The sequence below is a fragment of the Pararge aegeria genome, chromosome 4, assembly GCF_905163445.1.
Source record: "Pararge aegeria chromosome 4, ilParAegt1.1, whole genome shotgun sequence".
In the NCBI taxonomy this organism is placed as follows: Eukaryota; Metazoa; Arthropoda; class Insecta; order Lepidoptera; family Nymphalidae; genus Pararge; species Pararge aegeria.
This window is the reverse complement of record NC_053183.1, coordinates 19,031,255-19,050,090: the sequence shown is the minus strand read 5'-3', so window position 1 is coordinate 19,050,090 and position 18,836 is coordinate 19,031,255. Positions and strand designations below refer to the sequence as shown.

Genomic DNA, 18,836 nt, shown 5'->3' with positions numbered 1-18,836 from the left:
ATGTAAGTTTGTTTGTTACGCTTTCACGCAAAAACTACTAAACCGATCATCGTGAAATTTTGTACACATATTTCTGAAGGTATTATAATTAATATAGGAAGCATTTTATCCCGAAATTAACCACAGTTATTTTGGGAGAGGGGTAGAAGGTGTTTGACGATTTTAAAGCCGTCCAATGAAAACCGATTTATATAATTACTTTTGTACTTTAGAGGTTATAATATGTGATTAATTTTGCCCAAACTTTGTGTAGATCTGATGAATATGGTTGGAGATAGAGAACATAACTCCTCAGCGGACAGCAGCAAACCCTTCATTTAAGGCTTAGCGATACTGAACTAATGTCACATCAAAAAACAAAATCAAACGCAGACGAAGTCGCGGGCAACAGCTATTATCAAATATTTTAAAGTGATTGAATATTGTGTACGTATTATTGAAGTTATTTAGTAACATTGTGTAAATAATGAAGTAATCTAGATGATAGTTACTTTGAATAGCACTTAATTAACTTGCTTAGCACTACGAGTGAAGACGGCACTTTTCAACGACTCAGCGCTAAATTTGTTTAAGTAGTTTTAGTATAGAGCTATTAAAAGACTAAAGTTTCGGTTGTTTATATCTTAGGGTTTGTTTTAAATCTATAAACATTTGATAAAAATCACTGTTTTAATTTTTGAAGTTCTATTTAAGTTCAAGAGGAACATTTGCATTTTCACCACCTCGTCTACGATGATTATATAAATTATTTTTAATTTAAAAAACTAATAATGTTATCAAATTAGTGTATTGTAATGGGTCCCCAAGATATATATAAAGTTTGAACGAAATCAGACCGTGTCAAAAAAAAAATACAAAGGATTCGGTTACAAACATACAAACAAACATACGGGTGAAACTAATAAAAAGCGTATAAAAAGTGCGTAACTATTTACATAAGCATCAAGCTTAAAAAAAATTATAAGGATATATTTAAGTTTTTAGAATCTGTCTTAATTACTTTTATTACGTACATTATGGAAAAGATAAAAGATTACCCACATTTGAAGCGAAAATTTATATATAGCAAATCCGTGAAGCTTCCTAGAAGGCTCCGCGGCTTAAGTGTTAAGACTTTCGCTTTGTTGGCTTGCTTAGAACTTTAGCCATTAGGAAGCGTTTAAGCCAAAGAGCAGCAAGTAAACACTCTAATAAAGCTGGAGGCTTTACTTAGTGGCAATCCTCTTTGCCAAAGTACTGGACCACTGGATCCTGTTGTGCGTCAACTAAATTAAGAACTAAAGAAATCTTTCTTTAATCGGCTCATCTGTTTTGCAGCTATGCGGTTCCGAGAAATATTGGTATCCTCTTAGCACCGCCTCCACCACTATTTATGAAAAAGTTAGATAAACTGATATCATAGTACGGATTACCTTTGAATGTTTTTACTAGAATAGCTAGTAAAGTTCCTAAAGACTTTAAATATATGTTTGAATACCTAACTTTAAGCAACCGGTGAATTTTAGATAATAACTGTTTTTTTTTTTTATCGACCGATTAAGCCTTAATTAACCGGTATCTACTTAAAGATTTTCATAAACAACGGGAAACCAGACCAGTCAAATAAATGAGTGAAATCGACTTTTTCAAGGTTTCTTTATGTATTGGATAGAAGCAGGCGCTACTTCGAGGAAATCAATGACATATCAGGAGATGTTGACATTACAATGAATAATTGTAAAGCCAACATCTCTTGAAAATGCTCCGTTTTCGGAGCGAAACGTGCGTAGAGGGTACATTGCCGAAGATCTGTTTGGTGCGTCGTATAAGGATTGCAGAAATTATAAATTACACCATTCAGATTTTCACGGAGTTAAGCAAATTAAGCTTAATTTAACTTAAGTACTCGTTACTGCCTAAAAAACTGAACCGGAACTATAACCTAAATGATGCTGATACTGAAACTGATTTGAAATATTCAACGGTTTCGAAGTCTTGCCTGTATGGAAGCAATCTTTCTAGTCAAGATTACAGATCAGACAGATAAAGGGGTTGGGGTTTAAGTGATGGGGTCTTATTCGGATTATTTACTATAATTGATTTACTTACCAGGTATAAGTAGCGTTTTAAAAATATCTGCAGATCCTCCAAACTCTTGAACTCGAAGAAATGCAGCTTGAAAAACATTCAAAAATTAAGTTATCCATCTGTAAAAAAAATTAACTTAGTTTATAAAGGCACTTATAAAGCGTTCATACATATATGTTTACATAATTGTAAGGGGATGGTATTAGACTCGTTCGCCAACTTAAACCTAAAGCTACGAGGGTTCCACACGCGCCCTGTTCTAAGAAGAGCCTAAAACAAACTTTGCTGGGTATTTTTATTTATTTATTAGCTTTTCAAGGGAAACAAACAGTATAATTATACATAAAAGTAATGCCGTATTTTTGTATCACATAGACCAATGAAGTTTCCACAACTTGGTTACAACCATTTTAGTAATACATTATTGTGGTGTACTGAGACACCACAATAATGTATTACTTAGCTATGAAAAGGCGAAAAAGATTTTTTTTGCGTTTATGCATCGTACAAATGGTACGATATGCCAAGCGTTGACACTCGATCGATAGTTAATTTAACTTGAGATGGGGTATACAAGCCATTGTTCGATCAAAGCCCACATAAGCGATATATGATTGCTTTGATGAATCCACCTATCCACGAACCTAAGTCAGAACTTTATTTTGGTTATTATGGAATTAACAACTTGTGTTTCAAGGTTAGAGCGAGACGAGGTCGGCCTTCCTGGCGCAGTGGTAAGCGCTAAGGTCGCGGACTCATTCAGTGGCGTGCATAGAGGGTATGCACAGGGTATGCAGATGATATAAAATGAAGAAAATCTCCAGTACGAGTTATAAAAAACTTAAGGATAGGCATTGTAAGAGTTAAAGAAAGCTTATCCCTAAGTATTTATAACTCGTACTGGAGATTTTCTTAATTTTATATAATCTGCATACCCTGTGCATACCCTCTATGCACGCCACTGAATGAGCCTGTGCATACCCTCTATGCACGCCACTGAATGAGCCTGTGCATACCCTCTATGCACGCCACTGGCCTCGATCCCCTGCAGGGTGAATAAGGGAATTTATTATTATTGGGAGTTTTGGCGGATCGTTAAGTTTAGATGATGAAAAAAATTTATTAAATTTTTCTAATTACCTTAAATCCGTACGAAAAAGAACCAATGTGATAATACAAACACAACACAAAATACTACACTTTGCGGCAAGAACCATAGACATGTTAGTATGTTTCTTGATATGTATTTATATCTCTGTAACTACTTTTTTCTTTGGTGTACAATAAAAGTGTATTCATTCATTCATTCATTCATGTTAGGTTATATGAGTTTCCTATGAAAATCGATTGGTGAAATGAAAATTTATGCCAAGGAATCTTCTTATGCGTTACTTAGGCACTGCCGTGTCAGACGTTAGTGAAAACGGGTATTATTGTTGTAAAGGCTGTTGCCCGTGTTTGTTTATGTTTTTTTCCGGGATAAAACGTGTTTTTCTGGATGAAAGTTATCTGTATGCAAAACTCCGTCAATATTGGTTTAGCAGTGAAACTGTGCATAGGTAACAAAGGCGATAGATTTTTAATCCCGTGGGAACGCGTTCCTGATACTTTCCTGGTATTAAAAGGATCCAGGGTGCAAGACATATTTTTTGTTGTTTGTTTTTGTCTGTGGCTGAGCTGAATACGGGTACCAAACAAACAAACAGACAAAATATGGAATTTGTAATATAAGTTTACAATATTAGCAATGCATCCATTCACGATGCAATTTTATACCTAACTGCAACGTTATGAAATTACATTGTTGGAAGCAGATTTAAAAGAAAAACTTGACGTTCAATAGTGTATGAGTCAAGACCTTTAATTTCATACCCTTTTTGAGGGAGTTGTGATTAAAAAAATGTTTTTCGCCATTTTGTGGTAGCAGCCATCTTGGACTTGAAACTTATTATACTGTATAATATTCTACCAGTCAAGTCCTTTTATTTGATACCCCTATTAAGGAAGTTGTGAGGAATGGCGTTATCCACCATTTTGCGGTGGCGACCATCTTGGACCGATTCTTATCAAACATAACTAAAGACCCTCCCGACACTACCTTTCTCACAAAAAAAACTAATTCAGAATCTGTTCTGCAGACACACACACCCTGTCGTTTTTGCGCTTGGGTTAAAAAAATATGAAGCCTACCATTTCAGTTATGCCATCCTGGTAGTACTGTGCGCTGTGTTGCACGTACGCTGTGGTGGTCGGCAACGCAACCATGACCTTCGCTTCGGTTTGTGAACCTTCACCGCAACGCCATATAACTTCACTGCAAGCACGCCACAAAGCTTCTTCTTGACGGTCTTCGGAAGGACGTAAGTAACTGCGAGAAAACTATTATTGAGAGGTTTTAGATGTGGTGGACACTGATCTTTGGAGACAGACTTAGTAGTTCCATGGCAGTCAACTTTTGGGCTAAAGGCCTCCCCAAATGGGAGGGTTTTCCCATAATAACCACGCTGGGCAGATTGGTTAGATGCCGCAGTAGATGGTAGAAGCAGCACGGAGGACGCTGATGAAGTTCTCTGTTATATCCCTTTGTCGCCTTGTACGATACACCCTCGGAAAATCGGGTGTTGACTACTGTTTCCTACTTATTTAGTGCTCTTCTCTAAGTAAATAATCTATACTTATAGTAAAACTGTAACTGGAAGACTTCTGTACATTTATTGTATTTTGAAAATTTTGACCGGAGGATGCTTTATAATCTGTACGGAGTCAAAAACAGATTTTTATTTAATTTTTGTTTGTCTGTCTGTCTGTTTGTCTGTACGGGCATCACGTGAAAACTACTGAACGGATTTAAATAAAATTTTGTATAGTGATCTTCCGGAAATGAGAAGAATTCTTTTATTAATTTTACTTCATAGCTCCGTTAAATTAAGATTTTAATAATTCTTTTTTTATTTATCTATCAATCATGTATTGTCTTAATTCAATAATGATCTGATATATATAGTCGGAGATAAAAAACATAACTCTTCACAATTAACAGCAAGTCGCAAGGCATACGATACGACAACGATCGAATGCATGCGTACCATCCTACTAATATTATTAATGCGAAAGTTTGTGAGGATGGATGTATATATGTATCAACTAAAATAATGACAACTTACTAACTAAGTATACCACGTAAAATAATAGTAGGTGCATAGCTAGCCACGATGATTATAATGTTAGGCATCAAATCTATACTAGCTTTGTCCGCTAGTAATATTATATAATTTAAGTTATAAATGCATTCAGTTATAAGCTATACACAATTTTTTTTGCCATATCCGCACTGGTTTTTCTCGTGAGCTTGTAGGTTGGCTGTTAAAAAATGCTATAGCATTAAGTCCGCATTTTGTATGCCAATTTTTGGTTGTGCAATAAAGAGAAAAGAAAAAAATTATAATAAGGATCCAGGGCATAAATTCACCACGCTGCTCTATTAACGATGGCATAATTATAATACATTCATTATCTTTAGTCTGTTGATATCTTTCTGCTTGGACATCTTTCTCTTATGCAGAAGGCCCCCCTCACTCCTTAATGGATTGAGATGGGTCTATGCTCACTTGCAATGGCAAGTTGGCGAATTTTAACGTCTTTTTTAGCAACAGCTTAACAAGTTTTCCGGGCCATGTACGGGGGAGTACTCCCACCGGAACTATTGGAGCAACCAAACAGAATAGAAGTATAGAAGCAGGCGTTATTTTGCGGATATCCATAATAATTGTTACTTAACAATAATTATATATTACAATGAATAATTGTTACCTAACAATTATTCATTGTAAAGTCAACATCTCCTGAAGATGCTCCGGTTTTGGATCGAAACGTGCGTAGAGGGTACATTGCCGAAGATCTGTTTGGTGTGGGGTATAAGGATTGAAGTAATTATAAAGTACACCATACAGATTCTCATGCTGCTCGCGGAGTATAGCAAATTAAGCTTAATTTTCATAATAAACAGTATTGTGGCAATGCTGTGTTCTGGTATGGAGGACGTGGTTGCCGGTGTAAATTCAGGCACACGTGGTTACATCTACGCCTCATGTTGACGGAGTAGCACGTAACATGACGTGTTCTTTAAATGTCTTGCGAAGTGCTGTTCTGTTTAACTTAGTTTTGCGCAAGCGGGTGATTCTACGCGGCGGGTCAGAGTATCGTGTAGGAAGTTTTATGGGAAATGTTTCAACGCGGACGAATTCGTGGAATATTGCTAGTAACCTTTCGTATTATATTCGTGGAATACAGTAGAAGTTTATTCTATTAAATAAACCAAACACATATGTTACTCACTACCTTACTAGTAAGGTATAAAATAAATTCTCACATTCTACGATAAACAATGACAAAGCTATATTAAATTTTAAGTCCAACGAATTTATAGGAGCCAAGTCACTATTTCCGCCGGCACATCTTCACTTCACTTCAAATTTACAGCGCTATAACGCTTTAGTATCGGCTCTCACGATCGAAACCAATATGCTTTATATCATAATGGAAAAACTAGCGCTTACAGCCGCTTTATGGTTTTTCTTAAGCTTTTTATCGATTGTGTTAACGTTATTTTCCGATAGGAGGGAAGTCTTAGGACCTTACAAATATAGGTAGCATAACGTTGGAATAGTTATGCAGTGTTTTGTCACAATTCAACTGATAGCGTCTTAAACAGAGCAATACTTCGACGGGCATACGGAATACGTTCTAAAAAGAGCCGTCATGTATCCATAAACCTTAGGCGCCACTTCAGGACACGGTACTTTACCCACAGTAAAAACGGTTTAGGCCGTAGTCCACTACTCTGGCCCAGTGCAGAATGGTGGACTCCGCATGACTTTGAGAACATTATGTAGAACTGTCAAGCATGCAGGTCACGATGTGTTCGTGCTTTTGCTTCGAAGTTGAATCAAGTGATGTTTTAATTGTATAAAACGTTTGGGGTGTGTGGAGAATTTGAACTCAGCCCCCTGCAAGTGAAGCCGAATTCCTAACCACTAGGCTATCACCGCTTCAGTTTCAGTTAAGCCTCATGTGCCAATAATTACACCGGAAACCACACCCTTAAGACCGGGCCATAGCAATGCTGCTTGCGTATATATATATTTACATGTGATATAATTACACCGGAAACCACAACCTTAAGACCGGGCCGCAATGCTGCTTGCGTATTATTTACATGTGATATAAATATTGGATTATGCTGGTGGATGTTTCAGGGCACTGACCTGAATGAAATTTGGAATGAAAATAGCATCATCTGACCTGTGACGGATTCTCAGATTATTGAAAAATAAGCCTACAGCTATTGGATTGCAGACGTTATTTTGCGGAATTCCATGATATATTAAGAAAATTTAGATTAATTTGCTATAATTCGCCAAAAGCAGGAATATCTGTTTGGTGTGGAGTATAAAGATTGAAGAAATTATAAATAACTCCATACGGACTGTCAAGCTTTTCTCGGAGTATAGCAAATTAAGCTTACTTTCATGAGCCTGTAGCTATTCAAGGTATTGTTTCATAGCGCCTCTTCTTGCAATGGAAAACGCAGTGTCGGTATTCAAGCTAGACAGACGTCACAAATGCCCGCAGCATCATACAAGCCCTAAGTCCATAAGTGGACTTCCATTAACTGGAACGACGAAGAATAAGAAGACATAAATACAAAATAAACAATAATTTATTTGTATTAATTTTTATAGTTAGACTACCAGAATAACGTTCCGGTTTAAGTGAATTATCGCCGCGCCTGACTGCAGATCTGCTAAAGCACGCCATGCTGAAGAATTATGACTAACACTCAGAAGCTCAACTGGTAACCATCCATTAGCTCTGGCATAATCGTTTAAGAAGTTCGAATAACCGATCACCTTTATTAATATTTTAAATGTTAAAGTTTTTTTTAAATTTTATTTTTTAATAATAATAACTGTGGTTATTGTGTCTCATTTACAACGGATTCTTATAATCTAAGGAACGGTAACAACTGTGTTAAAAAAACAACCTCCGGGTTTGCTTAAATACAAAAAGACTAAAACAAAGTTTGGATGGATGGATGTTTGTTACACACAGATAGATTATAGACCGGAATAGCTTATGGGGTGCTGTTCATCTCGGAAAAAAACGGTTCCCGCGGGGTACGTTTGTTGTAAAAGGTGGAAGATTTTTGCAACAGAATTACCAAGTGTTAACTCACGGGCATCAACTAGTAATACCTACCTGTAACCTTAGTCTAGTAAAAAGTAGATTGTAAAACAGAGCTACAATCTACTATTAACTGCCTCGTGGGCTCTGTGGATAACATGTTTGACTATAATCACGAGATCCTAGGTTCGAAACCAGGAATAAGCAAATGTACTTCTATGAATTTTTGCTCTAAATGCCCCATAAATTATACAAACGCCTAACAGGCGTTCTTAATTTACAAATTAAACGATTACAAAAATCCTTCTTTCTCCACCCTTCAAAATAACACATTCACGCTTCACCAGAGCCCGTAGTTATGACCAACGAATGCCTTTGAAAGGAATTACCGTAATTTTATTCTGCCCCCAACAATACTGTCCTATCTTGTTGGATCCACTCCCTCTGAATTATTGTACGAAGCCGAAAAACATTCTAAAAGCGTACCAGCTTAGGAAAATTGTTTGACAAAATCCGTGCGGGTTTGAAACTAATCGATGTTTCGTTGAGAGCTGAATCTCTATAATAAAGAATTGAAACAATGTTGGTTTTATAAGTTTGCAAAAATTGTATTGAAATCTAGAAGTATCTGTTAAGCGAGTAACTGAATCTAAGTGCCCTAGTAAACGTCCTATCCTGCAGAATCCGGTTAAATCATTTATGCTATATAGAGTCCATGTCCAAATTAGTACAATTTTGGCCGCATAATGCCTTTGAAATTGAAATGGTAGATTCACAAAAGTATAGTGCGACCAGACTATCCCTCATGTAGCGGTGTGAACTTCACCACAATATATTCAGTGGCTTTATCATGTAAATGAAGCGATAATGTTGCTTTGGCTATATAAGTTTCCTACACGAAACCGAGGAAAAATTTGTTTCTTTTCAGAAGAAATTTTACTTTCAATTTATGTTTTCTTTTTTTAAACGTTGACCGTGACGAAGAGAAAGTGTAACAATTTTCCCTTAAGAAAATGGAAACGTAAATTGTCTATTGGGTAAGTTTGGACAATGTTTCGTATTTCCAGTCCTTTGCTCCACCGAGCTTTATGAAGCTTCGTTGTTCTAGTGTCTAAAATATTCAATTCTGGAAATCATCATCATGTAACCGATTTCAATTTGGTCAATATATAAACTTAAATCACGTAAATCCCTCCGTGAAAAATTTCAAGAAATAGGTATACATACGGTAGCCTCACAATATATTTATAACAATATAGTTTTTCTAACACAACATATTAGTCTATATAAAAAAAGTGGATATAAACAGCCGACATTCAATAAATGGTCATAAATTAGTAACATCTGCATATCGTCTGCGAAGTCCTGTCATGTGTAATTTTGGACCTACCAATGCATAAGATTAAAGAATGTGTTAAAACACAGTTGTAACAGCGAGGTTACTAAACAATTGATAAATTTCGTAATGACAAGGTTGCTTGGAAGCATCCGGCTCCGCTTTCATCTCTCACAAGATAGAAAAAAGAATTTTAAAATGTAAAATGTAAATTGTTGATATTGGAAAACAGCAACTGCTGAGTTTCTTGCCGGCTTCTTCTCGGTAGACTCTGCCTTCCGAACCGGTGGTAGAGTCACTACACATAGACAGAGTTGACGTTTCAAAAGTGCTTATATTAGGCCTACTTGAAATAACGTCCACTGCGATACTTCAAAGTACAAAATTCATTTATTTCATGTAGGTCTAATATAAGCACTTTTGCAGGCATCTTATACCGAGAAAAAGCCAGCAAGCTTCAGTTCCAAAAACCTTGGTCTTGTGCCGCTTGGGTCCACTGGCTTCATGTGATTCTGGTTATCTAAAGAATATACCTATATCGTAATGAAAATCGCATGCCCGTTTAACGAGCAAAAAACATAGGTGACATAACCAAATTTTGTAAATCTAATCTTTAATTGCGCGGGTAATAAATACTAGCTTAAATAACTTAGCAGTAAAACTACCTACTGCTGGAGTGATTAAAAAAAAAAATTCCAGTTAAATTCAGATTTTGATTAATGGTCCACATTCAAAGCTAATATTTCATCATCATCATATCAACTCATTACTAGCATAAATCAGGTATCCCACAACAATCATAAGGGTTAAGGCCGAAGTCCACGATGGCTCAGAAAGGATTGATAAACCACATGTCTTTGAAAACATTATGGAGATCAGGCATGCAGGCTACGTCACGATGTTTTACTGCATCATTCAATATTTGAATTGCTTAAAACGCACATCAGTTAGAAAAGTAAGAGGGATTCGAACTCGGCCCTCCGAAAGTGAACTGAAGTTCTTTCCCCGCTTGCTCATTTAATTAACTGTTTATTTGTATATCACAACATTAAAATATACAAAATATAATTAAAACAGAAACATAAAGAAGTAAGTAGAATACAAGAGGCGGCCTTATCACTTAATAGCGATCTCTGCCAGGACCTTTGAATCAGGATAAAAAAGAAGAGGAGAATAGTCTGCCGGTTGTACAAATTTTAAAAATAAGTACATGCGAATAACTAAATAATAATACATAAACTAGTGTACACAAATAGATCAAAAGTACACAATATAATTAATAAATAAATATAAATAATATATATATAATAACAACACTTACGTATATAAATACTTTTACATACAATAAATAAGTAAGTATATACATGCTATTAATAATCGACGACAATATAATGGGCCTTAACTGCTTTTTTAAATACCGCCAGTGATTTGGATCGTCGTAAGCTCATCGGAAGCGCATTCCACAATTCCACAGCTCGTACGCTAAACGAACGCTTGTAAAATTTTGTCTTAGGATAAGGCTCATTAATATTTTGTCGGCCGGGTGGCGCAGTGGGCAGCGACCCTGCTTTCTGAGTCCAAGGTCGTGGGTTCGATTCCCACAACTGGAAAATGTTTGTGTGATGAACATGAATGTTTTTCAGTGTCTGGGTGTTTATCTGTATATTATAAGTACTTATGTGTATTATATTATATAATATAAAAAAAATATTCATCCGCTATCTTAGTATCCATAACACAAGCTACGCTTACTTTGGGGCTAGATGGCGACGTGTATATTGTCGTAGTATATTTATTTATTATTTATTGATTTATTTATTCAGACTTAATTTATACTGTACTAAATTTACTACAAGCGTTCCTACAGCAAATTAGTCATTCTTATATAGTACGTACCTTTCTGGTGGCTCTGCAGATTTATTATCCTTGGTCATGGGTCTCGAATCAAACAAAAGCCATTTGATGATATGAGCTTGTAGGGCAGACAGTAATGATCTGGTGCCGTTTCGTTGAGCTGCCAGACCATATCCCAATGGTTGATCGGATGGTCTCATGACCAAAGGGGTGTGGATCCATTCGCCACGGGGAGGGCATGAAGATGTTCCAAAAGCAGTCACACGCAGTTCCTGCCAGGAACATTTTGAAATTGAATAAAATTAATTGATTGTGTGTGTTTGTTTATTCGGCTTTAGGGCGTAAAGAAAGAATAACCAATGGACTTTCTTTACGCCCTAAAGAAACTAATCCACTCGATTTTTTGCATGGAGTTAGTTTAAAGCTCAGAGAGTAATATAGGCTATATCAGAAAAACAGACAATTCTCACGGGGCATTAAAAACCATACGAAGAATGCGGGCACAGCTAGTATTATTGTACTACTAAATTTCAGCTACTTTTGTGTGGTATTTCTGCATTTTTGCGATATGACGAACGATTGGCGCAGTGGGCTGCGACCCTGCTTTCTGAGTCCAGGCCGAGGGTTCGATTCCCACAGCTGGAAAATGTTTGTGTGGTGAACATGAATGTCGTCCAGTGTTTGGGTATTTATCTGTGTATTATAAGTATTTATGTGAATTATAAATATATTAAGGAGTCATCTTAGTACCCATAACACAAGCTACGCTTACCTTGGGGCTAAATGGCGTTGTATGTATTGTCGTAATATATCTATTTATTTATCTATTTTTTTTTATTCCTCTATAAAATAGCCCTTGACAGCAATCTCAACTGTTATGTGTGAGTGATGGTGAAACCTAAGTTGGTAGCGGGCTAAATTGTTAGGGGTATGGCAGTTATATTAAACAGGTACCCCTTATCGCCGCATCACTTAGTGGGGCGTTTTTATAGATACAAAAATGGCCGAAGCCTCCCTAACTTTAACTATAGTTACCCCTCTACTTAACCCATCTTCGACTACATTAATGATACTATCAGGTGAGATTGTAGACAAGGGGCTAATGTGTAGAGGAGCTATTGAGAATTAGTTATAATTTGAAGTATTTAAGTTGTTACTTACTATTGCTAGTTCTTCCGTTATAGGTGTACCTCCGACTACCGCAGGCCTTGCACCTGGCTGTCGGTTCCTTGCGTACAACACACGTTCTGCAAACCAATATGAAGATATCAATTTCATTCACACCATCCGGATGCCTGGTTTTCTTCCATCATCCACATCAATATTTAGATTTAGTATTGTTCAATGTGCGGATAAAAGATTTGCAAAAGCCAAGCATGTTCACTCCTCTGATGCCTTACATCAGGTGACCCGTTTGCTCGTCTTTTCTTTATACATATTTAAAAATAGAATAATGTTTTTTAATATGGAACAACTAAAAATACCAGAAGGTATCTTCGCGCCCTTTGATCACTTATAGAGAGTTCGCGCCGTTTAATTCGACTCCTTTGATACTATCGCTTATAGACCCGTATTCAAGGAAACTTCCTCCTTACAAAGTTTGCAAGCCTACTAACGTAACTTAGTCTACAAACTAGAAGTTCAGTCTTTGATTTAACCTCCAATTCAGAAAGCTCTGGACCTTACTCTCATCACTTAAAGTAGTACTGTTTTTTAATTGCATAAATTATACTATACATTGAAATAAGGATTCCAATTCTGAAACAAGAGTAATGTTAAAAGAAACGTGTATGTTAATACAATTCTGATTTAGCTACGGCTGTAAGGATATGTCCAATTATATGACACACAATTTAAACTAGTTTTAAAAACAAAATATCCACGGAGTGTACCGCACCGTAAACTTCCTCTTGTGATGTTCCTAACACGTGTTTTCTAATCATTCCTTGTTTTTTTACGTTTGAAAACATAAGCATTTAATATTAAATGTAGCACAGAAAGATTTACTATTGAGAAATAAATTTATATATTTAAGTAAATTTTTAAACGAGAGTATATTTGATAATTGAAAAATAGAGAACTAAGAATACAAACTCTTAAGGTTTTAAAATTATTTTAAGACGTTAATCAAGGATCAAATAATTTTTCAAATACTTTCTAATTAAAAGAAAAACTTAATGCGTTAATTGGATAGAGTCACTTAAAGAAGCGTATGCAGTGATATCTGAATACACCAAGCGTACGAACTCCACTGATACCAATGCATTTCCGAAGGCTGTATTGAAACAAAACGATACAGAATTGATTCAAAGTGAATAAACCAAAGAAGTAGGCATGTGTGCGAATGTGAAATGTGAGGCTATTGGTAATTGCATTCATGTCACGATAGAAAATTGTGGTGTAAAGTGTTTATTCCAGCCCGGCTTAGTCGTTTAACATGTCATGAGTGAAACAGAGGCTATAATGCTTTAATGCTACGCCATGACAGGGTTTTATGACTATGTTATAGCATGTATGTTAAAGTCATTTACGCTGGCCCAGTGGTGGTCTCCACATTTGAGACATTATGTAGAACTCTCAGGCATGCGGGTTTCCTCACGATGTTTTCTTCACCGTTGAAGCAAGTGGTATTTCAATTACTTGAAATGCACATAACTTAGAAATGTTAGAGGTTCGTGTTGGGATTTTAACTTAGCCCCCCGGAAAGTAAAGTCGACCCCCCACCCCCCCTCAAAGAACAGATGGATTTAGAGAGTATGCCTTTTACATAGTTGTTAAATAAATAAATAAGTTGAAAAACAAATAAATAAATAAAAAATATGATACTCCTTTGTCACTTGTAGTTGCATACTCTTAAATAACGCCTTTTATTATTTTAATTACATTGGACGAGAATACCAAAAAAGAAAAACATGTTATTCACATATATTTTTTTTTTATTTCACGTCTATGTCACACCATACCTGTATAGGAAGTAAAAGTCTTTCAAATCAATCCAGCCATATTCGATTTTCTGCGCAGAAATGCATGGCAATTTTTGTACGAATAGATTAGTTATAATAACCAGGTACGTGCTCTCCAGAGCAGGGGGATTGAAATATTGCTGATTTACTTACTCAATGTTTTTTGAAGCCGTAACAAAACCATTTTTATTAAATCCTACGGGGACGCTACTACATACGACGCATATAGAATGAATCCTGGAGATGGCTCCAGGATTCATTCTATATTTTAAATTAATTAATTAATTATTTTTAATTAATAACGTGGCGATGCGTCGCCTCGGCATGTATCGCCACGCCAAAAATCAGGTTTATAGGTGTTCCTCGAGTATAGATGTTTCACATCAAAAATAATACATTTATTAGCTATATTCTAGAAACTTCGCTGTAGTGGTTGGACTGAACATATGTGACCAACAGACAAATAGTCGCATATAAAAAAAACTAGATTTTGCTAGCGACTTTATTCGAGTTAAAATTTTGATGTGCGTGCCTTTTATATTCTCAGAATTAACTACCATTATACAAAAAACTTTGTCGATCTCTGTAGACAAAAACAAAACTATCCCACGGGAACCTTAAACTTTATGATATATGAAAGTGACACATGTGTTGTTCTGTCTATCGCTGTGTTAAATTTCATCCAGATCCGTTCAGCCATTCTGCCGTATAAATAACAATATCATCAATTCTTTTGCATTTATAATAATAGTATGCATTGATATGTATTTTCTCTGCTACCATATATCATGTTACCAGTCTTGACGCTATTGGCATTAATTCCAAGACTGAAAATTGTGGGGTAAAGTATTTATTACAGCCTTAGTATAGCCGTTTAGCATAATTGAACACTGCCAATTTTCTAGGCTTGTTCCCTACTATTATAAAATACCTTGATATATAGTTCAGACTCAAAGTAATTGCAATACACTCACGAAATAATATTAATACGGGGTATAGTGTTTATACGTTTTGTGTAGTCTTGGAACATGCTATGAGTTGCACGAAGCGTTAGCAAATAATTGTTCAAACTATTAGCTGTAGTATACTTGAAAGAGTAGCTTGTAGTGACCTCTGTTATACAGCTCATATAGCACTTTAATACGTTAATTCTTGATGCTAGTTAACAACTAGCATAAAGAGTTCCGCAAGTTGAAGAAAAATATCATTAAATAAATGAAACAAGAAAATTATATGATATTTAACTTTGTATAGGTAAGTATTATGCATAAAGGATGTGGAATAATGAAAAGATAAATCATATGAATCATAGTGCGATTTTGCTTTATTTGTAAGAGGCTGCATACTTCTACTTCCGGAATTATCGCTGTCAGACATATTTTATTGTTAAAAATAGTATTTTTAGTAAAAACAGCCTATCCCCACATGTGTAACGTAGTAAACCATTGTCTAAATAAATAAATAAATATACTACGACAATACACACAGCGCCAACTAGCCCCAAAGTAAGCGTAGCTTGTTTTATGGGTACTAAGTACTTTTTATGAATGACATGCATAAATACTTATAATATACGGATAAACACCCAGACACTGAAAAACATTAATGTTCATCTTAAAAACATGTTCCAGTTGTGGGAATCGAACCCACCAACTCGTTCACGTAGAAACTTACACGCTCTTTCTCTCCTTTATTCAATCTTATATTATCCTCAAACTCCGCCTTATTTAAAAGGGCGATTCACCTTACTTGGTAGCAAACAAGTTACAGGTTCCTGTCAGTCGTACATTGGCGTATGGCAATTCTTTAAGGGGGAAAGGTGGTTAACCTTTGGAATGAGTTACCGAGGGAAATAAGTCAGTCTAAATCTCTAAACATCTTTAAATCGCGCGTAAAAAACCATTTCCAATCCATCATGTAGTAAAATATGTAATAATTTATGTATGTATGTATATATATATATATATATACATATATACTCATATATATGATTTATCTATATATTGTGTAGTATTAGTATGTAGTGTATGTCATGTATATCAATTATTTATTTTTAAATTAAATGTTGCACTATCCCGTTTCCGTACTAAACATGCTTCATCAACCAAAGACTGTCAGGAGGAGATCGCTTCAAGCGATAAGGCCGCCTTTGCGCATATATATTTATTTACCTTTTGTTTTTTTCATATTGTTTTTTTTTCTTTATTTGCAATAATGACTTTCTATCTATGTATCTATCTATATAATATGGAGTATATATAGCGTGGCAATGCGTCGCTACAACATGTATCGCCACGCCAAAAATCAGATTTACCCTCACCTATAGATGTCTCACATCAAAAACCAATACTTCTACTGCACAAAAATTATTATTTATATTCGTAGTAAGAATACCTGTTCCTAATCAAAGAAATCGCTTAGAAATCCATTTTTCTTGTATCAATTTAATAAAAACTAATAAAACTTGTATCCATGTTATTATGAATAACATAATAAGTATTTGAGATTCTTTTTGTATATAAGCTTAGATACTTTTACTTACTAATTTAAGCTAGTAATAAGAAGTTACCAACCAACACTCAAGTTTATACTCTTCAAGTTTGTTACGCGATAGACAAGTTTTTCATTTTATTTTTAAATCCTTAACAATGCTAAATTATATAAATAAAACCAACACCATTAAAAATTCATAAAAAAACTTCCACTTCTCCGCTAGCGGGGCTTCTAAATGCCCAAGCAACCGGCGGTCAGGGCTTCAGTGTGAGAAAGCCTTTTGTATCTGACCCTTGATCCAACAACCAAGCGAAAACTTCTTAAGATGTTGGTCGGAACTTTTCGCGAGAAGACCATTGACTGAAACGACTTTCGCTATCACTATCGACAAAAGAGAAAAAGAGAATAACTTACGTTAAAATGAAAGTCATTTTGATATTAGGTCGGTGTTATAATGTAATAAAAAAGAACGTACCTTCAACTGCGCGATCATTGACACCTCGAATCATTTCGTAAAAAAAACTACAAAAATAAGGGCTGAATGAAACTACCGTGAGTGGTTTTCTTCTTTCTTCTTCTATATGTATATCTATCTATCGTTCATAAATATTCACAAATAAATCGGTTTTATCGTTGCAGGTCTTGGTTGGTGTTTGCGCGATTAGTTTCAAGTTCCTGAGTCATGAGTTAATTCACGAGACGCACGCGAATAAACCTCGTCGTTACGTTTGTAACAAGCGATGGGTGATCAGAGACACGGTTTTCATAGGGATTTCTACAACCCAAGTTCCACTCTTCGACTTTTAATTTTGGATAGTGAACCAAGTAGTAGTAGCAGTATGTTTTTCACACAGCTGGTTTTTTATTCTTCTAATTAACACCTAAGATAAGCATTGCCTGATACGCACCGAGGACAAACCTCTGCGGTTATTTCATTGCTTTTATACTAACCATTTTAATGTGATTGTATTATTTGAAAAATAAAAAATAAAAGTGAAGGGTCTATCACCAATGCTTTTTTTGGTACAAAGCCATGACGGTTGTTTTTTGGAAAACTGCTCGCAAATATAAGGTATAAGATTTCGAACAGTCTCCAAGCATACTTGCACGTGTGGAAATATCTAAAGAATAAAAGTGTAAAGTGGGGGTCAACACCTATTTCCTGTTGCCGTGCTTTGGCTGGTGGACAAGTAAACAAACAAACATTTTGTTTCCTGCCTTTTCTAGCCATTCTTTATAAATATTTTTATAGCACTTTATATATTCCTTAATTATTATGATAATTAAAGTTATAAAAGGTGTAGAAATTTACAGTAATTTTTTTAAACATTGAGATATATTTTTGTCCTTCTACGCATGTCCGTATTATGCATCTTGCAAAGATACCTCAAGCAAGATTCAAAGATTCAATATTCATTTATTTCAAGTAGGCCCAGTTTATAAGCACTTTTGAAAAGTCAAGTGAGTCTTTTCGTAGTGACTCTACCACTATTTATATAACACTCTAAGCTATTTATATTGCACGCGTGAGATTAAGAGCTTTTAAAACACATACTTTATTCAGTACATTTCAGAACTCCGACATATACCTATCAAAACCACGCGACATGTAAATAAAACCAAATTATTTGTGAATACGCAACTTAACGTTAAAACACATAATATTCTTAATCTACACTGCAGTAAATCTAATTATCTTAGAGTTCGTTCGAGAATCGAGTACGTATCACTTGCACGACGCTCACAAATTGCGATTAGAGCAAAAACAAATACAATTCCGCTGATGAATCACGCGAAAATAAATCGAAAGTGTAAGGGGATAAGGCATTTACGACCGCATAAAGGTCGGTGTTAAAAACACGTCACACCAGAGTCGGTAGTTGATATCAAATGGATGCATTTACGGTGGTTGCAATTCGTCGATGTAACACGTAGAAAAG

The 18,836-nt window shown here is 35.4% G+C and overlaps 1 protein-coding gene across 1 annotated transcript in view; it reads right to left on the bottom strand.

Annotated features, from left to right (window-relative positions):
- Window positions 1–18,836, bottom strand: part of LOC120623433 (inactive ubiquitin carboxyl-terminal hydrolase MINDY-4B) — a 42,752-nt gene that overhangs the window by 10,829 nt on the left and 13,087 nt on the right. The window contains exons 2-5 of the mRNA XM_039889460.1: window positions 12,602–12,687; window positions 11,483–11,712; window positions 4,258–4,435; window positions 2,089–2,154 (exon numbers count right to left, since the gene is read on the bottom strand). Of these exons, the coding sequence (XP_039745394.1) occupies window positions 2,089–2,154; window positions 4,258–4,435; window positions 11,483–11,712; window positions 12,602–12,687 (560 nt within the window). The remainder of the gene's footprint in view (window positions 1–2,088; window positions 2,155–4,257; window positions 4,436–11,482; window positions 11,713–12,601; window positions 12,688–18,836) is intronic.